We start from the raw sequence: 26,561 nt of genomic DNA, 5'->3' as shown, positions 1-26,561 counted from the left end.
GAAAAGAGGAAGGAAAGAAGGGAACGAAGAGAAACGCACACAGAGGCGCCAGTCCGGCGGGACAGGCGCCATTTCCTCCAGGGTCGGAGAGCGAGCTGGGCCCTCCCTGTCCTGGAAAAACAAGACCCGCGTTTCATAGATGCAAGGACAACAAAATCCCAGCACCCACGGTGAACCACCCACAAACCAAAAGTTCCAGAGAGCAGCCAGTAGTGCAGTCATTACACAGGAGTAGCAGCCAGCGAGTACTGTAAGCTGAGGTCCTCACCTAGACAACCTGGACACTTCATCGGAACTGCGGATGCCACCTTGCGGCGACAACAGAGGAGACAGTGCCTTTAGCAGCTGCAGCGGATCAATGGGAGCCTGGAAGTAGACAAGAAGTCCTCTTGAGTACAAAAGCACGCACGGAAGAGGACACGAAGAGGCTACACATGTGGAAAGTATTACAAATTCAGTACGGCCAGTGGTAGTAGCACACCATGTGACGTCTGAATCTAGGTTTTACTTTAAGGGGCCCTCGCAGTTCAAAACTCTTCAAGCCCCCGTTTGCTTTTTTTTTTCTTTTAATTTGCGGGTTATGTAGAATGATCGATAAAGATGCCTTCAGCAGAGGTCTAAACATAGATATGTAAATACACAGTATTTTATTCACGCAAAGGAACCGCCACATCGCTGGCGACTGCATCAGCGCGCAGTGGCGCTCTCCAGAAGCATTTCTCACGGAAACTACGTCACCTAGCGCTCGTTACTAATTTGTTTAGAAAAATTGGGGGACCCTTAAGCTTCGCCTTTAAGAGTTGAACGCGATAGCGAAATCCGGCCCCTAGTGCGCACTTCAACCACTAAGTGCATACTTATTAATGTGTATTGTTGCACACACACGCACACAGACACAGACACGCGCGCGCGAATGGTACAAGTTTTTGACCTAAAGCAAGAGTCACATGGCCTCCAAGATATGCGCCGCGCGTCCGCCATCTCGGAGGCCATAAAGGATTGAGACGTATTTCTCACAATGCCTCACAGATGGCAGTACATTACCTAGCGTTTGCTGTTTTCTTGATCAACGCCTCCTCTAAAAAACTGGCATTGGCTTGAAATGTTTTCCGCTAGATGGACATAGTTGTCCATCTTTAGAGCTGTTTGAAAGTTCGTGTGTGTTTTTAGCGGCGATGGCTGCACTATTCCGGCCTTTTTCGACGTAGTTTGATGGCCTCGCCTATGCACCTACCGAACAAAATGCGTTAAGGAGACTCCTTCCACTACATGACATTTATGTAGTGCTTTTTTTCCGAAGCAGCTGCAAGTTACATGGTGGCTTTGTGGGAGGACACCTGCTTGCCACGCGAACGGCCCGGGTTCGATCTTCAGTGGAACCGAAGATTTTTGTTGTTTGTTTTTATTTGCTTTTGTCTCGATTTTTCGGTCACGGACGATTTTTCGCTCACAACCAACGGTGCCGACGCCGACACCGGAATTTCTGCGACACGAGCTCTCTAACGCTATCGCGTTAACAAAGTTACACTTTAGTGCCTATTCTTAACACGAAAGTGTTTTATGCCGGGGTCCACCAAGTACATCCGTCACGGATATGACGTTATAAAATGGACGCCAACGGGTGAGAAAGAAAAAACCAAGAAAAAGATACCCCGCTGGGAATCGAACCCACGACGTTGCGTCCGCGACGGCAAGCGCCCGACGCCCTACCGACTAACCTAACTCGGGATATGCTAGACACGGCGCGAACACGCCTTATATCTTTCACACATTCTCTTTCGCGGCGGGCGGAGCGGGGCGGTGCCGCCGTCTGTGAGACGTGAAAAGAAGTAATGCTTCACGATCGACACTTACTAGCGCTTACTCTGAGATTGCACGCGATATCGGAGGTCATGGTTAAAGCGTCTCGATACCAGAAAGGTAGACTGGCCGCGCTGGCGTCGCCGAGGCACCCTTGACGCAGTTACGTTCTTTGCCTTTGGCTTCGTGTTAGCGTGCGTCGGCTCATCGGAGTAGTGCAGCTTCCACGTGCACCAACCACGCCGCCGACTGCTTGAATTGCGAGAGCACCGACACTAACAAAACTGCTGCAATATGCGTTGCAGAAAGGACGCGATTTCGACGGGTGAATGTCGTGCCTTGGTGGAGCGAGAGCAGCGCCTGCGAGACAGAGGCCAGCGGGACGCACGCGTTTGCGGCTCAGGCTACGAACCTCGACCTCCCGTGTTGCTGAAGCGCAGCACAGGCGTCGGCTACCCATTACTAGAAAGCGCACACCGTGCCGTTTCTCTCCTTAATTGACGACGTTTTGAAGAAGTGCATACCGGGTACCAGTGTTGATTATGAGCTTGTTGATATCATCCTTAAGCGGGATTCACGATTCGCTGTGTCCAAATATATGTTCACACCGTCAGCTACCACAACGGTTTAATCATGCTCATGGGCGTTAGTCGTCGCGATAGAGATATGCTGTCAACATGGGTGCATTCACGTCAAACGGGGCTATAGCTGCCAAACACGAATAGACATTGTACAGTACGGTCCACTCTTAGAGGGAACACGCGAGCGTGTGGCCGGCTGTCCGCGGAGCGCTAACTGCTGGCGAGATTTGTAAATGCTGCGCATGAGTACAGATTCATTGCGGCGGTTCGTGCCCCGCGTCGTTTGCTCCTTCCATGCGGCAGCGCTCGGCGTGCGCTGACCCTTACCGCTTTTGTTTTCGAAGTTAGAAGCAAGTGATACCAACTCTGCCTTCCGCTTGTTGAATAGGCGTTTATTTTATTGTTGGAAGGGCAAGCTTAGTATATATGTTCGCTGCATCATGCTTCAATTGCCTTGTCTGTTATCGAAAGTGGCCAGTTGCTGTAGCTGTGTGTCAAATACATATAACTGGCTTGAGCAAGCTCTCGGTGCTGTTTTTCTTGCAGAAGTTGAATTTTATTTTCATTTAAAAGAGTACGGACGTGCACCAACACACCAGCTTTGCATCCTTCAAAAGTATTGTGGCTAGTTCTTGCCCCGTATATCCTCTGTCGCAAAAGTATAATCAACGAGACGTCTCCGTCAATTTTACCGTCAGGTAAAGTTCCGTGCACGCTTTATTTCATTGTGTGCATGTGTTGTTGTAACAGAATAATCTTGTTGTAAAAAATAGTCGATCTTAGGAGCATCTGCGCATGATGCTTTAGCGAGCATAGAAACCAGTCCAGTTAAACCTTGCGAAAGAGCGCAGCAATAACCAAATGCGGATATTTGTTTTTCTGGCTGTTGAATGCAGAGTGACGACGGCTAGATAAATCGCACCCCGCAAAAACGGAACCGCTTGCCGGCGCTTTCCAGGAATTGCCTGGCGCATGGGCGCAGAAGTAGCAGACGACGCCGGGCGCGCGCCGCCCTTACAAGTGTATGCGCATGCGCCGCATTTACAAATCTCGCCGCTAGTCAGCGCCGCGCAGGCTGTCAGCCACGCGCTGGCGTGTTCCCTCTAAGAGTGAACCGTACTGTACAAGCTCTCATACATCATTAAACAATACGCACTACTTCTGTGAAGACACGTTTCACTTTCGTGTTATACCGATTCCTATGACGGAGGGATCAGCCATGTTTTTTCTTTACATCCAGTGTACAAAACACGGCAGGGGCGCTGGATGCTTTCTCGCCCGAGGCCACCGAGCACAGAAAAAAATCCACACGCGAGGCGAAGGCTTCCCTTCTGGTTTGTGTACCCTCGTAAGCAGCTTAGTTGTTATAGTGCTTGGCGATTGAAACGCGATACTCGAAGCGCGTGGCTGCTGGCAGTGAAGGTGAGGGCGAGAGCGCTCGTGACGCACGGTGACTGCATGCGGTAGCTAGCCGTTCAGTCTGAGGTTCTTGGTGGCGCTGGCGGAGCACTACTTGCCATAGCTTCAGAACAGTGCGCTCACACCAGCCGCGCGAAACGGCTGGAGCTAGCGATTGTGCGTTACGAAGGATAGCAGCGCTCCGCCGGCACCATCGAGAACCACAGACTGAACGACTGTTTACCGTATGCAGTCACTATGCGTCACGAACGCTCTCGTCCTTACCGACAGCACGCGCTCCCAGTATAGTGTTTAAATCGCCGAGTACTGTACGTGCTTGTACAGTTACTGATCAAGCGGTGATCAAGTGATGATCAAGCGGTGAATGTTTTCATCTCGGCGCATTGTTTTGTCTCACCCTTTCCATGCAGTGCGGCTACACGCTGTTACTATGTTAACGGTGTGGTAGATGCAGTACACAGAAGAGGCAACCATGGGCGGAAACTTCTGAGCTAGTGGTCGCTTCGAGTTCTGCCAGGGGAGGCGCCGCGCGTGTCAGTGGTCGAGCGCCGGGGGGCACGTGAACTCGCGAAACTAATGTAGAGGGCAGTAATTTTCTATTACTTTTTTTCGTGGTCTATTGAAGTTTCTACGTTCTTCGGGTTGCGTGCCACTATCGGTGCCGTTCTTGCTGTATCTATCGGTCCATCCTGCCGTCTACGCAATTCACACCTTTAAAGGATCGGACGCATCATTATAACCAATTGCGGTCGATGATATGCACGTCATAACCGTAGACGCAATCCTTTCAAAGCATGTGGCTCCAGTTTGCACCGACGTGTGAAACCACGTTAAGTGCTCAAATCAAGCAAAACCCTTCGAAATAAAGTCCGATAACTTCTTGCGCAAGAGCACACTCGATGATTTAGCAAACCGATAAACACGTTACACTGAAATCATAACATTTATTACCTCTAGGAATTATGCCTACTACGCAGAGCAAATGCAGGGCGTTTTCGCAATCTGTCACCGTTGATGAGATGTTGTCAGGTTGGCAACAGCTATTCATGTCATGACTGCTCTAAATATGAAGCGGAGCACGAGGAGCACCTTTAGCATATTATACGCAGTAAGCAACCGCAGGCATGAAAAGTCTGAGGCATGAAACACCCTTGCCTACAGTGCACATCGGCGCGACTGCCTAGACGCAAAATTTTCTCTAGCACCTCGGAAACGAAGCCAAAACTGCTCATTATTGGAGGAGTATTTCTTCAACGATCCCCACTGCGATCCACACCACCATTCTGGCATTTTTCCGGAGCTGGGAGTCGCAAAGAAGCTTGACTGAAGCATCTTGGGTGACGCCGAGGTGGGAAAGCTGAGGCGGGTAAGCGCCGTTTTTGGGACAAAGTCCTGAAGTTGTTTCAAGAGAGAGAGAAACATCTTTATTATGTACGTAGAACAAAAAGCATGGGAGGAATCCCTAGTCCGGGGTCCCTAGGACTTCCACACTTACAAATACGTCGTTGGTTCAGATTTTGTGTACTCTAGTGATTTTCAGGAATAAAAAAGGCCGTTTTTCTCATTTCATAACCACTGAGTGGCTGCATGTAGCTTCACCAAGACCAGTCTAAGCCACTTTCGTGGCATCACAGTTGACTGACGCGGCAATGTGTGAAAATAGCGCCTTAAAATGTCTCACAATGAGAAGTTCCGCTAGAATGGTCCCTGGTAGTCCGCGACGTCGGCCACACCTCGCTTATATTGCATGTAACACAACGGGATTCCATTCTTAAGCAAGAAAAATTCGCTATGACGAACATTTCCAACCAACTGCATAGCATCTTCAACCGAAGGGCATTTTTTTCGCACGCCAGCTTCGGTCAGCACGCGTATCACCTGGAGTCCTACACCGTACTTTGCTACTACATTTAAAATATGCACAGTGTTGGGTACAAGTGAACAGGTTAGCCCAAGGGAAGAAAAAACCGTCAATAGAGTCTTTTAGCAAGTTACGGAAATACGGTACGCAAATACGGTAAGGCAGTACGGTACCGCTCCTCCTTTCCCGATTGTTAAGCGGCCAAAGCACAACCAGCAGGAAAGGAGGAACGCTACCGTACTGCCTTACCGTATTTGCGTACCGTATTTCCGTAACTTGCTAAAAGACTCTATTGAGTGCCCACACGGCTACCGGCGGAGACAGCTACTCTAGTGAACTAGTGTCGCCCCACGGCAAGGAAAAATACCTCATTCTACTGAAACTGCAGCTGCTTGTTTCGTTTCATAAATAATGGCAGCATGTGAGGGAGTTTTCTAAGAGGCTGCTTCTTAATTAGCACTGCAGCACCTACTTAATGCCGGAACACCACTGCAACAATACGGTGCCCAAACGGAGCGCCCAAGCGACGCCGACGTGGCAGAATAGACGAGCAACGTGACCAGTTGTTGGCTGATACGCCTCACTCGCTTGCATCTCCCACCGCCGGCTTAATATTAGTGGCATCCTTGGCGTGAAGTGACGGCAAGGGTTAATTTTAAGCGAATCTCTTCCGAGAAGTACCGTCCAGTACCGAACCGCCAGAGCAGTCATGCGAGAATTTCGGTACAAGTTCTCAGCGAACGCCGATACAAGCCTGCTCGTCTAGCCATTAAATGAGATCCATTTAGATTACGGCGAAGATGGTAACGGAAGCTACGGTTTTTAACAGACACTAAAGAGAAAGGCTTATTTCATTCCAAACTGTATGTGTAATTTCGCGATCATAGGTACAGGAGAAGTAATAGCCGGTTATTTTTAGAAAGGCTTATTTCTTCCAAACTGTAGGGTAATTTCGCGATCATAGGTACAGGAGAAGGAATAGCCGTTTATTTTTAGAAACAGCCAGAAAGCTTTTTTTTTTCGACCGAGGTGGGCGGCTTTCTCAGTCCAGAAAGCCGTTGGCTAATGCCGCGTCCTGTGCCTCGCCCGCCAGACTCATCCGGTCTTCAAGCTCTAAACCGTCAACATTCCTCCCACGTTTCTTGGCCGGCCCATCGGGGTCTTGAAGCTTCGTTTTGATCGTTTTTCGCGCGGAGTGGGTATTACAACACTATGGTGCCTGGGATATAGTGGCACTATACCTGTACATTCTAGGCACTATACCAACACCATGTATTGTATGTAGACTGTCCGGTACATGGCGGTAGCTTCTTCCTTGATTAATTTTGGATGTGGGTACTGTATTCTTTCAAGCCAGTAGTGCTACAATATTGCGGAGTAGTTGAATGGAACGTCCTCCACCCTCGTCGATTTCTGAAGCCCTAGCGGCAGAAAATCCCGGCTGGTTTGCTTTCGGGCGACAGCACGTGTTTCTGCTTTTCCTGCCAAGTGTTCGTGGCCAGGCGCCCATAAGACGTAAGTGTCGGGTAACTCTTGTCACTTCATAATTTCTTTGAGAATCTTGGCTGCTACGGTAGAGATCCGGCTTCTTTGTGCATTTCTGCATGCGGTCTGGGCCACTCGTGATGATGGCTGTGTCTATGCGTGCGGCAATGCAAAGGACAATGGCGACTTCCTTCACCGTTTCTGGATTCTCGGTTGGTACGGTGGCAGAACCAGCTCAATACCTTGGTTTTTGGTCACTAATTGCATGTGCTTTTCTACCTATGTACATTGCCGCATCTGTATATACCGTGTCTGGGTCCTCCGAGGACTTCTTGCTTAGTGATCTAATTCTTGCCTGCCTTGTCTTTGTTGTGTGTTGCATGTATGTTGCGAGAAAACGGAGCAGCGGTAATCCGGCTATCGCGTCAGTACTGCTCTACCTGTTTGAGTCAGCTTAAGGAGCTCCAGCTAACTGGCCCTGTACGTTTCACTCATTTCTTTCCAGATGTTATGGAGGCCAAGTTTAAAGAGTGTAGTGGTTGAGGTCATGCTGAGAAGTCCTAGTGCGCTCTTAATTGCTTTTCTGATGAAGATGTTCAGCTTTCCAATTTCAGCTTTCTTGAGGAAATACGACGTGCCATATGTTATCCGGCTTTCAGGAGGGCTTATATTATTTGGATGGTTTTGAATTCACTGAGTCCTCTTCTTTGAGTGGTGATTCGCCGAATGAGGTGACTTGCGTTAAGGTCTTCCGAATTTTCAGAAGTTAGGGTGAGCTAGGGCAGTCTATGTATTGTAAGGCCAAGTACGCGAAGGGAGTCGACGTCGTAAGTCCCATGGTTTTCTTTTTTTTTTTTTGCGCAGATACCCCAAGCCTGCATGCCAATGTGACGTAACGGACATGAAACTTTTTAAAGGAGCACTGACACAAAATTTCGAAGGCGAGATAATGAGTGAAATAGATGTATGTGGAACCGTACACGTCTACGAAATACATAACTTGCAAGTGACGTCAGTTCCTGTCTTCCGTCCGCCATCACCGAGCACATACGTCTCTGTGACCGTGCTGTGTTTACGTTCGTGCGCGGATCGTTCGGCGTAGTGCACGTGTTTTGATCGTTTGCCTTGCGCTTATGACAAACGAGAATCGTTCAGGGTATTATGCAGCCTGCAGTGTCGTCAGTGGTGTCGCACGTAATGGCTGAAACAACTTCGCACGAGTCACCTACAGCGGCGCTCTTCGCCGCCTGCATTTTGCGGTTCTCAAACTTGCACAGATTTCGTCGCTGATTGCTGCATTAACCATGGCCCAATAACATGTTTGGCGCCTGCAGTCGGTGTTCGTTTCACCGAAGAGCTAAGAGGGCCTCCCGAAAACCAAGGCGTGATCGTTGTGTTCAATTCGGTGCTTCACGTTTGGACAAAAATTGATCTCGCGCATAACTCCGTGGTGATACACTCGGCAAAAAGGTGAGGAGATTCGGAAGCATAACTTGAAGTGACACCCGCACACACAAACGTTGTGCAGCGTCTGAGGTCCTTCCTGCTTACACGCGCATGTCCTTCCTGGTTACGCGTGCAAGCAGAGCCATGTGCTCTGCTTCTCGGATAGCTCTTTCGTTCGGTCTCACGGGTGATCACGTTTGGGAAACAGTACGTCCCCGCGTCTCGCCTCTTTTTTTTTACTATTTACACTTCTCGTGCAGCAGCCAAATATCGCACAAATCGCCCTTGCGATGTGCAGCGTTGACGGGAAATGCGAGAGCCGCACAGCTTGACTCGGTGTCGTCTGCTGCGATGTGCTCGGTAATGGCGGCGCATGCCGCGAAATCGTATCCCAGAGTTCCGAGGTGTGGCGTAGTTGCAAGTTATGTATATCAAGGGCCAATATAGCGTAGAACATATTTAAAATCAATTTTAAAGTGCATGCCGCGCGACTGTGCGAGATGCGAGCGCTTCGCGACGCCGACATCAACGCGGCGGATGTGTAAACAAACCTACGTCACGAGTTTGTGTTGGCTGGTGGCTGGTTGTGCCCTTGCGCTTGTGCCATTTCTTCCTCCGTGCCTGCGGCTTTGCGTGTGCTAGTTGTGTTCTCTTCCGCTGTTCGCTCGTCGTGCCCGTTGGCAGATGTTATGGCCCGCTCACGCTAGCGGCAAGCCTGCCGCAACGGCGCGGTGCCGCAGAACGTCGGCCGTCGCCGCACGCGCGACAGCTGTCCAACTTGCACGACAAGCTTCGCCGGCGAGGCATTCGCGCCTCCGAAAAACATCGCAGCACTGCCAAAAGCGGTTGTCGTCCACTTCGAATCTATCAAGTGGGCGCCGTGCGCTCTGTAACGTGTAAGTTCCGAACTGATGCTTCCATCTGCTTTAGATTCATGTCCTTAAGCTTCGACAGCAATGTATTCGTCCCGATTCGGTGCCGTTTTTGAGAGCCATAGTCAAAAATCGATGCTGTAAGCTTAGCGAGTCGAGATGGGCGCTCCCGAATGCTCGGAGGACATAGATTACGCGTTTGTTAGTTGTTTCTAATACTCCATAGCTGGCGCCACTTGACCTGGTTCGGCGCCCACCACACCCACGCTCGCGCGCCGCTACGTCACAATTTTGCGTGTTCACGTGGCTAGCTGTGGTTACCCGTCCTCCGGAAGTAGTGCTGCCTATAGCTCGGTGCTCTTTGAAACCGAAATTGTGACTGGGCGCTCTAAAAACGTCTCTAAATAAATAACCGTCGCGCACACGCGCAAACGAGGTTTGCAGCCGTGATAAGTGGATCATAAGCTATCTATTGCAACAACAAGAAAAAAAAAAACAAGGTGCAAAACTTTTGTGTCAGTGCTCCTTTAAAAGCGGAGCTGTTTAAGCTGGAGTCCAGCCGTGGCCGGCGACCGCTCAAAACTCGGCGCAGCTGTGCAAAGCGAAGTGGAAGCATAGCATAGTCATGTATAGTATAGCAATGGGGGTGGGGAATGGAAGTGAAGAGAGAAAAGGGTAAAGCATAGCATAGTACAATATAGCAAGAGGGTTGGAAAGAAAAAAGGGAAAGATGGGAGAGGGTCAAGTATAGCATAGCCTTTTATAGTATATCAATAGATGGGAAAGGGACGTGAGGGTTAGCAGTATAGTATAGCATGGGGTGGGAAAAGGAAGGGTGAGGAGAAGGTAAAGCATAGCATAGCTTTGTATAGTATAACAAGGAATTGGAAAGGGATCTGAGGGACAGGAGTGGTGTGAGGGCGAGGATGATGGAAATGAGGGAGAGGGTAAAGCATAGCCTTGTATAGTATAGTATAGTATAGTATAATATAGCAAGGGGTGGGAAGGGAAGTGAGGGAAGAGGGTGAAGAGTAGCATAGCCTTGTATAGCATCGTATAGCAAGGGGTGGGAAAGGGAAGTGAGGAGTTATGTGAGGGAGAGAAGGGAAAGGCCCGAAGCTCCGTTCTTTCCTGCCTGCGCACCACTAGCGCGTAGCTCCCCCAATTTTTTTTTCGTACTTGGGCCGCACGGGAACTGTGGTAATAGTTTCCTAAGCTCGGCTTGTTTTATCTTACACTTCTTAGGAACTAAATTGAGTTTACTTTCCCCTAACTATTCTTTTTCGCTCTATTTTCTGTTTCAGCAGGTCCCTTCTCGCGTAACGAGTGATTCTTTTGGTAATCGAGAGAGGTAATTTACTGTAGTAAATTAAATTCTCTTAAGCATCTCCTCAAACGATACGCCCACTGAAAAAGGCCGATGTCAACGGACCGTACAGACACTTGTGGAAGCTGGAACTGCAGGGGCAAATATAGCAACCAGATTTGGCGACTGTCGGGCAACATTGGTCCCAGCGTTTGCCAACAGACTAATGCAACACCAGCCAGAAGCCTGCATGCAATTTCTTGAGTACACTACTGCTAAATTCACGAATGAACGTCGATATTGGCTGCAACTCATGCTAAGGCCAACGTCCCACAAAATGTGTTCATTCAAACAACCAGAGCAAAGAAATACTAAAGCTAAGTGCATGTTTGTCTTCAAGTCGTATGACTGATCTCTAGAGTGACACCCCTGGTCTCTCGCAGACTAAGCCGGATAGACGAAAAAAAATTGCGAAGCTTGCACTAAGCCGCACAAGGCTTGACACAACGAAACTGGACGATTCTGAAGACTAATCTAGTTTCTTCTAGGTTGTTTCTAGGCATTCGCTGGGCGATGCAGGTTCTAGGTTGCTTCTAGGTTGTTTCTACGTTGATTCTCATCGCAGAGAGATTCGAGTTAAGCCACAGTCACAGACACGAGACGGTTGTCCAAACTCCAGATACAGAAACTCGCGCTGAAACCAAGAGTTCGCACCTCTCATAGATCTATGGGCACGTCGTCATTGGCGCAGGCCTTCCATCGCTTTGCAGTCATCGCTTCGCGTTCCTTAGTGTACGTACTCGGGGCCTTCGGCTCGCCGCCGTAGCTTCGCAGCCATTTGTTGGGCTAACTGTTGCCTTCTTCATTTTTAGTGGACCAGTGGCGAGTAGTGGGATTTACCTTATTTCTGTGCCACATACCCGTTGTAGGCCACACAGTGGCACATACCACTGTGCGGCCTACAACGGGTATGTGGCACAGAAATATGGTAAATCCCACTACTCGCTGTTAAGGAAAATCCCGTTATTCAACAAAACACCCTAATTCGACCGGGCTAGTTGGTGCGAATCCACGGTGACGGGCAGTGCGAATTCGACAAAAACACAGGAACTGAACGCGTAACACAAGCTATTTCCTTCATGTTCTATGCGTTTGTCCTTGTCGAATTCGCGCTGTCTGCCACCTGTAGGAACAGTGGAATGAATGGATCGACACGTTTGCACAACAGCTCGAAGCAACCCCCCCTCCTTTTTTTTTTCGTCCAAGAGCTTTGCGTGCCAAGTCTCTCTCTTCACGTCGATCGAAGTTGGACGAAGGGTGTCGGAACACCTCCTCCTGCGGACAAAACTAATTTTGTAGTCCTATGCATCAAGTCTGCGTCGCAATCTTCGCTTACTTCCGATGGTGCGCAAACACCTTTGCAAAACATGGTTTCACAAAACTCGGTCCCGGAATCTGATTAACTCGTCGCATCGCGTTCAAACCTGTTACAGTAAGGAGCGAACTCCGTCGTCTCGTGAATGCTCTTCCCATCTCACGCGCTCTTGCAAGTTTATTTTTCGTTGCACTTGCGGCAAACTGTTGAGCCACTTAACCATGAAGCCATGAATGTTTTCACCAGTCTACCTTAGCACCATTTTCCACAAAACGTGAACGCCGACAGGCTCGCGACGCCCCTGCCCATCACCACGCTGTCTTCACAGACGCCTCCCTCAGTGAAGACGCTCAAGCAATGAAGTAGTAATACTGCATGCCCACATACCACCACAGCCTACATTTACCGCCCAACAGGTAATGACCCATTAAAGGTGGTGCGATATCCACTACATGCGACGCTGTCCTCAAGCCTACTTTTTTGCCTTCACGTAACACACTACATGCATACATCGACTCACTCTATGAAGATCTACTCCCGGCTGAATTCGCGGAAAGGCCGGTTGCACTGTGCGCCTCGCATGGATACCAGGTCACGCTGGTGGCAGCCGGATGCAGCTCTGGCAAGAAAATATTTCCTTCCTCCACACTTACCCATGGAACTCCGGCCTGTTGCATATAGAGCCAGAGCCGGGAGCTATAGAGGCCGCAGTGTGCGAAGGGCATCCATCTCCAGCAGTAGTTCCAGGTGGCTTTCCCTTTCATTTCTGGCGCTCGTCGTTTCATTACTCGTTTTAGTTCGTAGCAATTTAGACATACCAGTTGTCATCTTAACTAATATCTGATCATGCCATGCGATTTAGGACGAGCTCAGGATAACAGTGAATAATTGGTAGACAACTCATTTGAAAGTTAAGATAATGTTGCAGTTACATCGTCGGATTGCCAACACTACCCAACATTCAAGTGCTGGTAGCATGCAAGTGCCCTGCATAACTATACGCGCGTTCGGAATACATTTATACCCAGTCCATTCACATTAATGTGACCACCTGTCAAAATCCAGAATAACAACCTTTCGCAGAGCGGACTGCTGACGTGCAGGAAGTCAATTAGGTTCCTTCACTGGGATGTTGAACCATGCCGACTCCAATGCCGTGGCCAGCTGCGTAAATTGCGCGCCAGCCTAGACCCTTCCGGCAATGGTTGCAGGGCGTTTGCTTTCAGAGGTTTCACGCCGTATACGCCAACGACCATCTGTCCGATGGAGCATAAAACGTGACTTAACGGAAAACGACACCTGTCGCCACTCATTGGACGTCCAGTTGCGGTACTGGCGTGCATTCCAGCCTTCATGCCCAATGAACAGCAGTCAGCATAGGTGCACGAACCAGGCGTCTGTTGCGGAGGCCCAGACGCAGCAGCGTTCGCTGAACAGTAGTTTGGGAGACACTGTTGGTAGCCCTTTGGTTCACCTGGGCAGTCAGTTGCTCAACGGTAGCACGTCTGTTCGCCCGAACGCATCTCCACAGCCGTCGTTGACCTCTGTCATCTATGGCCCGTGGTGCACCATATTTGCCACGTCGCTGATTTTGAACAGTCATTTTGCCATGCACGGTACACTTTTACCACGGCGGCACGCGAACAGTTGACACCGTTTCGGAAATTCTTCAACCCTTGAAACGAAAGCTAATGATGGACGTCGGATAAATCACTCAGTTTCTGCATTATGCCAGCGACTGCAATGTTTTCCGAAGCCCTCGCACGCCCTTAAAGGGACACTAAAGGCAAATATTAAGTCGACGTTGATTGTTGAAATAGCGATCCAGAAACCTCGTAGTGCTACTTTTATGCCAAGGAAGTGCTTATTTTGAAATAAAATCACGTTTTAGTGGTCCGCATCGCGTTAGCGCATTTCAAATCACCCGCCTGAAATCCGACTTTCATACGTCACTGCTGCCGTGCCCAACGTTGCCCGCCTGTTCCCGAAGTTCCGTGCAGCACTGTGGAAGCTACAGGCCTTCTCAACCAATCAGGAGGGCGAGCACATCTAAGTATCCTTCCGCGCCCTGTCGTCTGCTAGCGACGAGCGCTGCAGCGAAAGCGGCAAGAGCGTCTCGGGACACTGTGCAACTGCGCAGTGAGATGAGCTGTAATTGTGAAAGCGGTTAAATATTCTCCTCGGCACCATAAAAGCGCGCGTCTTCGAGATACTTGCACGATATCGCACAGGTGAACCAGGCGCCGCCATTTTGACTAAGGAGTGACCAAATCTGCCACCGCGGACTAATCACAACCCAAGACTGGGTCCTCCGCGGCGCTGTGGACGCTCGGGCTGTGCGGACTACTCATAAAAGTTTAGACAGCGTCGTACCATTCCTTCGTACTTTATAAGTAAAAACATAACACATACGAGCCACAACAGCGTTATTTCTTTCGTCATTTGCATGTTATAACACGTACAAGCAAGAACACTTTCTTCAGTATCATGGAGCCACAAAAATTGTTTTATACAGAAAATGCGACAAAATCGTCATACAACTCACAGCTACAACACGCAGAGAAGCCTTCAAGTAAAAATCCTCCGACGAGACCGCTAGCAAAAGTCATGAGGACAAACCACGGGCTACGTATATGGGGCACTACATCTCGCTTCGCAACAACCTGCACTCGAGGGTCGTGTAGCCTTGGCTCTGCTGCACGGAACTTCTGGAACAGAGTATAGTAGCAGCAGAGCAAAAGTAGCGGGACCCACAGCAGCAACAACGGCCATCGAAGCTTGCCGCAATCGCCGCAATGGATGTGGACGGAGAACTTGACAATGGCATGACACTAAGCCACTTCGAGCGTAAGGGTTCATTCCGCGGCACCCAGTGAATAGACACATCGGTTTCCTAGCTGCAGCACTGGCGTTGTGCACCATTCGGGCATCCGGCAATATCACATGCATGCGGCATTTTGTAGAACTTTCTGTCATAGCGACTTTCACGAGCGCGCAAAACACACGGCAGTACGTGATCCCGAAACTACAACTGAGACGCGACCGCGTGAGCGAAGCAGGGCGCCGGGCGAAGCGCAGTTCGGCAAAAACGGAACCTTTGAACCACGCGCGCCGTTCCCCATGGCAACGTCACAGAGGTTCTTTTTTTCCATGAATCAAACGGAAACGAACAAGCACCATTTTATTAAGTCTTCTGATGCACGGAAGGTTTTTTTTTATTGCTGCTAGTTTGATTACTAATGATTTATTGTAGGCAGACTCTCATACGTCATCGGGATCACTTCGAAAATGTTGCACTCGTGGCGCTCATCATGTGATACATTTAGCTTAATTTCTTGGTGTAGGGCACTGCTGTTAATAATATTGCCGTTTTAGAAGTTGTCATACATTGAGCTTTCACTCAGACATAAATCGTTATTTGCCTTTAGTGCCCCTTTAACATACGCTCAACTGCACTGTGCTGCCACCTGTGATTGTTTATTTGTCCACGTCGAAAGTATATGGTGGTCACATTAATGTGACGACTGTATATCCGCAGAAAATTGTGAAAAAGGTAAATATGTGTGAGCAAAGCTATTTCCTTGCCCACAAAGAGTGTCATAAAAGCACGTCGCGCTGTCTGCAGCCGCCTGTCTATGCATGATCGCCGAGTGCCGGCAGGCGTAGTTCGCTGTCCTATCCATGGCCGATCGCGATCTCTCCACAGCTCATTATAAAGCTATTATGTTTGTCGCTGTGCTTCAAGTATTATACGAGTGGAGTTATCGACGCCGTCGGTAGCGCGGAGAAAATACGGCCGCCAATGGCTGGGATGAGCGAGCTCGCTGCGAGGCTGTCGGGTCCGCGACAGACGATCACAGAGTAGAAGTCATGCCAACGATTCAATACTGGTGCAGCATTTCATAACAGGCGTACCGGCGACGTTACTTCATTAGTTACCTCACGTCAGAAATAAGGTCCTCGTTCCTTTGTTCTACTTGTTCAAATAGCGATGTTTCATCATCGGCTCTAATTATGAACCAAGTAGCCCTGAAGTTGTTACTAACTTAACGCTTTTTTTTCTAGAAGGGGTTGGAGGCGTATATCCCTAACCGCAGTCATGGCACAGAATTCGGCGCCACCGCAAATAACGCGCACGGACAACTAAACCGCCGAAAGACAAGTACTTCGCACCCATACGCACATGCTTCGTGCCTTCGCAGCTCGACGAACACCCCAGGCCGCAGCACTTGTACTGCATCGTCACTCAAGAATGCCACCTCAGTCGCACGGCCCACCATGAGGTAAAACGGCCCTATTAACCAACGTGGGGCTCCACCGAAGTTCCAGAATGCGGTGCTGCTACGGTCTGTAGTGCCGCCACTGCGCTTGTCTCAAAAACACGCCCACTCGAAACGGTGTCGCCACGGCTCGGTAGCCCTGTGCAACTCTCCCATAGTGCGGCGAGGGAGTTACTGGTCTTAGCTTAGCAGACTAGACTGGCGTAAATCGAAAAGCTGCCAACGTAAACTTAATCAGTTTAAGCTGAACGCAGGTTGTGGAAACTGATTTCCAATAAATCATGGAATTATATAAACTTGAATCAGTTTAGGCTGAACGCAGGCTGTGGAAAGTGATTTCCAATAAATCATGGATTTGTATAACCTAGCGACTGGACACAGGGACAGATTGGAAGTAACGTAAGGCACCCGTAAGGGCGAAGCAATGAATGCGATCGCAAGAAATTGGAATGTCACACGAGGAATTACAAGCAGCTCGATACTTGCAGCGTGCCGCTGAAGCATAAAGGACGCCCGGAAAGAACGCACAGGTATACACAGGACAAGCGTGAACTAACAACAGTCACAGTTGTTGACAATGGAGAATCAGACGCTCTTAGATATTTCTTTTTCTTTTAAACTGCGGCGCGAGAATTGTCGACAATGAAAAATCAGACGCTCTTAGAAATTTTTTTTTTTAAACAGCGGCGCGTGGAGTGACCCCTCTGCGTCTCCTGCCACACGGGGGCGTCTGGCGCAAGGTGTGCCCGGTGTTTTTTTTTTTCGTTTCGAAGGAGCCATTTTGTCGCGCGCGTCTCAAGGGCAGTTTTCAAATTGACATAAAATGCAGGAGCGTGGCGTGATAGAAAACAGGTTCAAGCTCCTTTGAGATCTGCCTACTACCAGCGGTGAATGGTGTATATAAATAGCTCGCCGTTATTTCGATGGCGCAAGCATGGCGCGTGGGTGAGTTGTCTAACGCAGCGCGCTGGGGAGCGAGGAATCGTTGGTTCGAATCCCCGGCCGGCTGCTTCAGAATTTTTTCTTCTGGTTTATTTTTCTTTGTGCCATATACATATCCGAGACATGACGGCGACGGCAAAAATAATCCGAAAGTGTCTATATAATTGATATCGCAATAAAATGCTATATATTCGTGAGGTATATGTGTGTGCGCGTACAAGGGGGTGCTGAAAAGTTCCTGGCTTTGTCACCTTTCGCTTAGAAGTGAAACAAACGCAGAGCCATATGAAAGCTTGATATCATGTTAAGTAATTGTGCATGTATGAGAGGTGTCCGATTTTCATAACTAGTGTCAATTTCAGACGGAACGTGAGATGGCAGAGGCATAAGCAGATTTCCTGTAGAAGTTACCGGGCGTCATGAAGTATTTGTTTCTCCAGGAAAGTCTAAAAGGGTCATTAAAGGAGTACTGACATGAATTTTAAAATTTTTCGGGTTGTTGCTCTAAATGAAAGCACCGGTGTCGAGAACCCTAAAAAGAGTGTCGTGGTTCCTGGGGAGGCATTGCATATATTTTTAATACCGCTTCTTTCAACCAGCAGTTTCGGTTTGGGTTTCGAGAGGGCGGCTTCATAGTGACGTGTCAAGTCTGCCCGTAACGTCACGGGCAGACTGCAACCCAGGAAATATGCACCTGCTGTCCTTTGCTGTCAGTCGAACGTGGTTCATGATGAGTGAACTGTCGTCCAGTGCCTCCGACAGCGATTTCTGTGATTTAGGCTGCATGCAGAGCCCAGACTTCGCAAACCAAGTGAGCTGACTTGAAACGTCATAGGGCTCTCCATGCGGTGAAGCTGCCTTGCAGATGCTGGGAGATGAAAACTTTAAAATCAAACTTAAAGGGATACTGAACAATATTTTCGCCGCCGAGATAAATGGCCCAATTGAAAGATTGGGTGCTGAAATTTGTTGAAACAACCTTCATTTCAGCCAGAGACAAGCAGAAAATATTGAATTTAATGCATTTTTCACAAATTGGCGCGTCTAGCGGCTGCGCCGTGAACTAGAGAGGAAGTGACGCGAAACTCGGCGGATACTGACTCGCCAACCGTGCTCACTGCAATATCGCTTACCAATCGACATCGCAAGCTGCCACGCGCTGCCGCGCGTCTCTCTCAAAACGTGTTCTCACGGTCGGGAAGGTGTTCTTGAGAGGAGAGGTGGAGAAAGGGAAGTGGCAGGGCAGGAGAGAGCGTGCCGGTTGCCGCCCTCTTGCTGGAGCATTCGACGTCACGGCCGTCGACAAGCGCACTGGCGTGCAGCCGCCGCGCTCTCACAATCCACTAAAAATACGGCCAACTGCTGGAAATTACGTGAAATAAACGCTGTTTACAGGAACAGTCGTGTCGTCCGAGTCGAATGCAAGTGTTTTCGTAGCTTCTTGAAATTTTTGTTCAGTATCCCTTTAAATATTTATACGTGTTTCCCGGATGCGGTGTGGGGAGAGCGTTAACACTACATGCCAAGGAAACCAAAAACGTCCGTTTTGCTGCACTTCAAAATCGTGTCAGTACTCCTTTAAGACTGAAATGTCAGAAAAACAGGGGGAGAAGTGTCCTTCCTATAGTGCACTCAAAAGCTGGCTCTCTCGTTTCAAGACATATTTACCATTGAATATGAACCGCGCAGTGGCGGCCCAACAACCTCGAGGGATCCGGTAACAAGCTGTGCTGTAATTCTTGATAATAAGCGAATATCACCCAGAAAGATAGCCCAGTTTCTGGGAATCTGCCGGGAACATGTTGGTTCTATCCGCACAAATATTCTACACATGCGCAAGCTTTCAGCAATGTGGGTGCCGAAATGTTTGAACAGTGAACAATGAGCATTCACACACGTCCAAAGTTGTGGCTGCGAAATGAAGATCTTGGGTTTCCAATTTGCTCACCATCGCTCGTATTCAATTAGCCTGGCCCCTTCCAACTACCGCCTGTTGTCGAATTCGAAAAAAAAAAAAAACTTGAAGAGGCATCATTCTGACGACACTGTTCACGTCAAACATGCCGCCGAAAGCTGGTTTGACCTATCGCGTGCTTTTTTAATGCATTAGAAAAGATTAAAGAACAATGTAGAAAAGGTATCTGCTTGAGGAGGGATTACGTTGAATGATTGTGCAATTTCAAAGCTGTGACTATACACTTGTTTGTACTAAGTCAGGATCTTTTCAGCACCCCCTCGTAAACTTCGCATACTGAGAACATTAAACGCTCTGAAGAGAAGCTAGTGTACACTCAGACTGTTGGCAAAGGTGGTTTCAGCAGCTGATGTCTATCTGCTAGGTAAGGTAACTTGGCGATATATTTTATATTGCTGCTGTCAACCTAAACTTCGTCGTTTAGATACACGCCAACAGAGGGATCCGTGGCCTTTGGTGCAATTGCAACTGGTAAGCGACGTATCATGCGTAGAAATTTAATTAGAACGTTATCATGCCTTCTTTCCACTATGCGAAACCATGTGAGCTGTAAAATCACTTGAGTCAGGTTTCAATTCACATTTGCGATCCGTCCCTTAAGGGATACTAAAGGCAAATATTAAGTCGACGTTGATTGTGAAAACAGTGGTCCACAAACCTCGTAGTGCTACTTTTGTGCCAAGGAAAAATAAACTCATGTTATAGTGGTCCGCATCGCGTTAGCGCACTTCAAATCACCTGCCTGAAAGCGGTCTTACACACGTCACTGTTGCCGTGCCCAACGTTACCCGCCTTTACTGCGCGGCGGCGTGCACCATTCGGGCATCCGGCATTTTGTCGAACTTTGTCAGAGCGACTTTCACGAGCGCGCAAAACACACGCAGCAGTAAGCGATACCGAAACGACCACTACGACGCGACAGCGTGAGCGAAGCCGGGCGCCGGGCGAAGCGCAGTTCGGTGAAAACGAAAGACGCGCGCCGTTCCCCATGGCAACGACAAAGAGGTTCTTTTTTCCATGAATCAAACAGAAACGAACAAGCAGCATTATATTACGTCTCTTGATGCATGGAAGGTTTTTTTTTATTGCAGCTAGTTTGATTACGAGTGATTAATTGTAGTCGGACTTTCACGTCATCGGGATTATTTCCAAAATGTCCCGCTAGTGGCGCTCATCGTGTGATACATTTAGCTTAATTTGTAGGGCACAGCTGTTGATAATTTTACATAACTTTTTTCGCCCACTGGCATTCTCATAAAGCAGTAGGACAAACGTTCTTTTAAGAATGACATTTTGCCCTCTCTCTTGCTAAAAGACTGCGCGTGCAAACACGGACACAAGAGAGAAGTCAGGACACCACAAACGGCGTTTGTGGTGTCCCGACTTCTCTATTGTGTCCGTGTTTGCACGCGCAGTCTTTTAGCATGAATACGTACCAACTAGCTCAGCTATGTGTTATTCATGGCCCCTCTCAGATCACCGCAGCACTTGCCCGACGGGTCTAATGTCCTACCCCGATTACGCAAGATGTGACCACGGCTCGCAATAATGCTCTTAAATGCCTATTCCCACTTATAATGCGTGTGAAGATGCGTTCCACGTGGTTACATTAGATCTCTCAGAGCTGCTGATGTCAATTTGTGTGTGTGTGTGTGTGTGTGTGTGTGTGACCATAGGTGCAAAAAGACACAGCACTGCACACGTGCAAGTCTCGAAAATTACTGTACGAAGCCTAGATTTCCCAAGTGTCCTAATTTACCGCACTTTTTTATGCGATCTGTCCAAACAAGCGTTAATAACAGCACGACAGAGCAAAAAAAAAAAAAAACGTAATGGAAAAGTGGCGGATCCGCCATGCCACAAGATTCCTGCCAATCATATCGGTAGTTGAAGGCCACATAGCGACTGTGTTGCCAAAACCTGCCGAATTGGCTTTTCCGACTGCTTTCTTCCGTTGAGTCCCCCCAGGGGCGTAGCCAGGGGGGGGGGGGTTGAAACGCCCCCCCCCCCCCCCGAAATTTTTCAGTTTTGCTTGCGTATATATACACGCACACATACAAACACACGCACGAACCTACATAAAGTATGGTTGAACCCCCCCCCCCCCCCCCCGAAAAAAATTTCTGGCTACGCCCCTGAGTCCCCCGTCGAGTGCCCAGTGTGTTCAGCTATTGGCAACATGGTCATAGTTATAGTGTGTGTGTGTGTTATCACCCATCGGCTCCCGCTTGCGCCGTCGTGCAGCCATAACGAAGGTCATAAGCTGCAATGCCCAGTTCCACTTTTCAGCAAAAAATAAAAAATCGTGAGTGCTTTAGAGGAAAGACCGGACGTTGTCTGACAGTGCGCTGCTCTTACGGCGAATGCGTCACAGTAGCCACACGCCGTCTTCGAGGTAGTGTCATCCTGTCAGTAATTTCGCTGCTACATAGTCGTGGCCCTGATGTCAGGTGTATCAATGCGAGTACGCCACATTTCCGCCGCGGGCTGATCCCATTGATAACGAAAGTAGCCAGAGCGTCGGACTGACCCCTGACGAAGCGCGAAAAGGAACGCCGTTGAAAAAAAGGTTCAGGAGAGATACGTTTTGTAAGATTTCAACTGCATTCCTAAAAGAAGCCGCCAACGTGTTCAAGCTGGTTGTCAGCGCCAACAGCTTATGTAGTACCCTGTACTGATGCGGAAAATAAATCTCGTTTTTGTTTCACAGAAATTTATTATAACGTCTGCGTATAGGTATGCTATATACTGAGGTTTTCGTAATATAAATAAATGTGACGCAGGCTTAAACACGTGCGCATGATTGCCCAAGTTGAGAAGGCTATTTCTCAGTTTTATTATTCTTTAAACAGGCCCTACAAAGGATTACTTCAACCGTAATAATAAATTAAAATTAAAGGTGGCGCAAACTCAGACTGTTTATTCGTGCCATAAACCAAGAATGAGATGCGAGAATTACACATGCGCAGCTAGAACCCTTCCATGTGACCGTATTTTTTTTTTCGCGCTACCTTATAATTTCAAGTATGTTTAACACACTAGGCCAAGAACGAGTTCCACTAGAATATGTCAAATTAAAAAAAAAAAGCCCTTATCCTGAAAAAAAAAAAAAAAACGTATGGCAAGACAGAAAAGAGACTGCTGGCGACATCGCCATGAAGTTTCCACACCAAACAGCCGGGAGTTCATCCATTACATGAGCGTTTGCTTGGGCCTCGTTGATTCTAATCGGTAAAGGTGTCAAAGACAGTAGTTATCATCGAGTAAGCCATAAAGGATGGAGGGAGAGGGTGGGAACTCCATTTTTGCGTTTCTCCCCAGAACCACCTCAGGGGGTAATTAGTGGCTCAGCGAAAAACGGCCCGTGCGCCCTATCATGAGGGGCAATGTCAATCTGCGGCAGGCGCAAAGACCGGGGGAACCCAGATAACACATCGCCCGCTTAGTGTTCGCCATCTTTCCGCGCGCCTTTACGTCGGAGGTCGCGTTATCTTAGTTTCGGAGGCACGCTGAGGCGATTGCCGCGATGCGATTGCTCTCCCGTCTGCGCCGTTCGCGCTAGTGTGCTCGCGGTCATCGAGATGCGTTCGGGTTTGCGCTTTCGTGACACTAAGTTAATATGGAGGAGCCCTGCAACACTTTCTGAACAAGGTCAGAAAATGCTGCCGATCGGCAGCCGCGGCTCCTGCGAATATGCGAGCCAAAACATAGCGCAACACGCGGCAGGTAATTTAAAATTAAGTTTTAAAGTCAGCTAGATATCGCTCGCTCTTCTCTCGACAAAAAGAATGATTGATTGGGGACATGAAACGCCCCAAATGATGTAAACATTTCGGTGTATGAAAATGAACTTTATTTTGTAAGTGAGAAACTATAGAAAAACGTTTTGAAAGATTGGATGCAGCAAACACTTTGAAATAATTTGTTGGCTTTTGTAAGTGTTTTTTTTTTATTTTAATCGAACCTTTAAGACATTAAATGATTTATTTGGCATGTACTGCTGATACTGTACGAGGGAGGGAGTGGGGGAGCGTGCCAGGGAAGTAGAACATTTAGTTTCATCGTTTTGTTGATATGAGCTAAAGGATCATCAAAAATCATAACCCTTCTCCATAGGCGTGCGCAGGGTTCCCCATTAGGGGGGGCAAAGGTTCGTCGCAGCGCCCCTCCACTCTACTAAGTCAATGGGGCAGATTTTGCGCCCCCCCCCCCCTCTTGGGTGACTAGAAGAGTCAGTGTGCGGGGCAGATTTTGCGCCCCCTCTTAGGTGATTAGGGGGGCGCCCCCCCCCCCTGCCCCCCCTGTGCGCACGCCTATGCCCTTCTCAACCGCGGGTCTTCTCAGCTTGGCCAGACATGGACACTAACCGTTGACAATCACATGCACTACGAAAGCACCTCTAGTCATAACAATACAAGAAATTCTTGCGAGGTACACGGCGTGCGAGCTGAGGCGTGCACAATACAGTAAAATGATGTACGCTACTCGCTGACTGGAGAGAAAGACGCGCGTCGGCACCAACAAAATCGCAAACGTGACTGCAGCGCATGTAAAGACGACAGGTACACAGACCGACGACGACGTCTGCCTGTTGTCTTCGCATGCGCGGCAGACACATCAACGTAATACCAACTAGCCTGTATCTACACCTGGCACTAACGAACCTAGCCATCGCAGCGGTTGTGATGTTATGTCCCGATCAGAGTTGCTCAATAAATACATCACTCGCCAAACATAGGAAATTCCACATTGACAACGCTTATTGAGTTGACGCTACTCGGCATGATACATTCACGGCATATGAATTATGACAGTAAACTTGTACGATGCGATTGGTTGGAGCCACTTCGAGCAGTTACCAGCAGTAAACTTACGTGTACAAACGTGTAGCCTAGCGAAAACAGTACAATCACGTTTTGCAACAAGAATCTACATCTGCACATGTGCAGGAAAGGGTGAAATTCATTTAATGCTGTTCAATTTTCGGTGAACAGACTAAGATAATTTGAAAAATTCTTTATTCCGTGAAACATGAGAGACTAAAGGTACTGGTTGACAGGAGGCGACTGTCCCCGCATTGGCGATAACCCAGCACGCATTCAATCTTAAGGCATCAGCTACTTTACCGTAAAAACAAGTTAACATAATGCGTATCAGTACATTTTTTTTTTCAAGGATGCTTTCTGTGAGGCTTTAAGCGAGCGGCTCAAGATGCAAGCCGTGCACCCTTCGTGTTACTCTCTGCTAAGCGTCCCCCCCCCCCTTTTTTTTCCTGTACCGCTACGAATGCTACGGTAGCGGAACGATCTGGATTCATTTCGACACGTTGTTTGACGTGCACTTACGCAAAAGCGCGTTTTTGCATTCCGCACACACAGGATACTAGTTGTCGTGGTCTCGATTCGATAGAGCGATTATTTCAATTCCACAGGCACTGTGGTATTGTAGTGAGTGAAATAAGAGATGAATTACGCTAAAACCCCATTATGTACCCAAAAATGTCTTACCAGACCTGTAATACTTTTTTTTCCCCTCTAGAACTGAAGTGACTCTTTTTACCACGACTGCGTGAAGTATTTTCGCAGTACAGCCCGTCTTTCTTCATTAAAAAATTCACACTTCCCACAAACAGTGTGCGCAAAAACACATTCAACACCAAGAACAATACTTTGAACTGGTACTCCACCGTCCCTGTAGCTTTACGGCATAAAAACTTGTTGATTTCGATATTAGGTTGCACACCTGCTATTCAAATAAAGCTCTGCGGTAAAGAATTACCGCATTATCTTAAATGTGCTACTCGAAAGCGCAGTTGCCTTCCAACTTAAAAACGGAAGCTGGGTCACTTGGGACTGGAGGAAAACCAGGAGGCAGACAGGGTGGCTTGATGGTACGCAACAGACCAGAGCACCCCGTGACCCTGCCCCGGCGGAGTAGCCTATCCCGGTAAGCTTTATGTAGGTAAGCTGTATTTAAAGCTGTTACGCGGCGACAAGACAACGTTGTTTGCTCACCACCATCGAGCACATTTTTTTTCGCTTGCAGTGAAACTTGCGTTCGGTCTAGTTATCGCTAACTGATTAATCGTAGGTTTTCCTTTGTACAATGCGAAGTCACTGGCTTCCAGAGATTAACTCTGAATCACTCGCCAGTAGACTATCAACGACCACTCAAAACGGAACTACGATCGCGGGGGACTGATAAGATTCCATGCGCTTGCAGTGTTCTCTTTATTAGAAGGACTTCGAAAACGATAGCGCAAGCTCAAAGCAAATTGTGCTTATTTTGTCCCCATTTGTATCTGTATAAAGCAGGGTTCGCGTCTTGGCGCAGTTTGGCAGTGCCAACACATGACTACGATGTGCTGGAATTGGAAATGTGTGGTTACGACTGAAGTAATGAGACATGAATACAATTATAATTTCCAACGCATCTGAGCACTGTGATGATCAGAGCTTTACTTTCACTAGGATGGCTTAGTGGCCCAAAGGGTAGCGGTATTATTATGCAAGGACAAACCACTAGCGGCGAGCATTCGCACTACGCCGTCAGGAGAATGCCACTACACAGCGAATACGAAAAGCACTCGCAAAAACGCTGCAGGCCTACGACGATGCACGGGGCCTTCAGGGCTGGTACACGCTAAAACCAGCACGTCAATATTCACACTGCTATAGTTCTTTCGCGGAAGACAGCAATAACTTACGTAAAACCTAAATTTTGATGACCGCACAGCTCTGCTAAAGTTGCTACTTGTAGTCACGCCAGAACGACCGAAAGGATCATGAAAATAGCCGAAATTCGCCGTACGAAAAGACAAAGCGCGCCCATCACTGTGGGGAACAGACATGAATCTAGCGGAAAAAAAGGTGAACATTACGACGGAAACGTTATTTGTCTACGAGTTTGTGAAAACTTTCCAGGACGAAGCAGGCAAACGGTTTGACCATCTCGCGTAGCAACGTTAATATGCACATGTGAGCATACTGCAATGAAGAATGAACTCTCGGTTCTCGCGATGTCGCGCGAGGTTGCATTCTCGGTGGGCAGTGAATTGGTGTCTAAAAGTGACTATGACATGCCCTGCACACAGCTTGACTCGGTGTTCGATACCTTGTTGTAGCTTCCCCCAACCTGATATAACTATTCGGCGTTAAGGCCTGAACACACGTACGCGTTGCAGCGTACGCGTGACCTTTTGACGCGGCGCCGCGCCCTC

The 26,561-nt window shown here is 48.4% G+C and overlaps 1 protein-coding gene across 1 annotated transcript in view; it reads right to left on the bottom strand.

Moving 5' to 3' along the window:
* The window catches only part of LOC119399505 (serine/threonine-protein phosphatase 1 regulatory subunit 10), a 66,081-nt gene that overhangs the window by 21,812 nt on the left and 17,708 nt on the right, over nucleotides 1-26,561 (bottom strand). Inside the window, exon 4 of the mRNA XM_037666311.2 lies at nucleotides 269-366. Coding sequence (XP_037522239.1) covers nucleotides 269-366 — 98 coding nt within the window. The remainder of the gene's footprint in view (nucleotides 1-268; nucleotides 367-26,561) is intronic.

This window comes from Rhipicephalus sanguineus, chromosome 1 (assembly GCF_013339695.2).
Source record: "Rhipicephalus sanguineus isolate Rsan-2018 chromosome 1, BIME_Rsan_1.4, whole genome shotgun sequence".
Classification (NCBI taxonomy): domain Eukaryota; kingdom Metazoa; phylum Arthropoda; class Arachnida; order Ixodida; family Ixodidae; genus Rhipicephalus; species Rhipicephalus sanguineus.
This window is presented reverse-complemented; position numbering and strand designations above follow the sequence as displayed.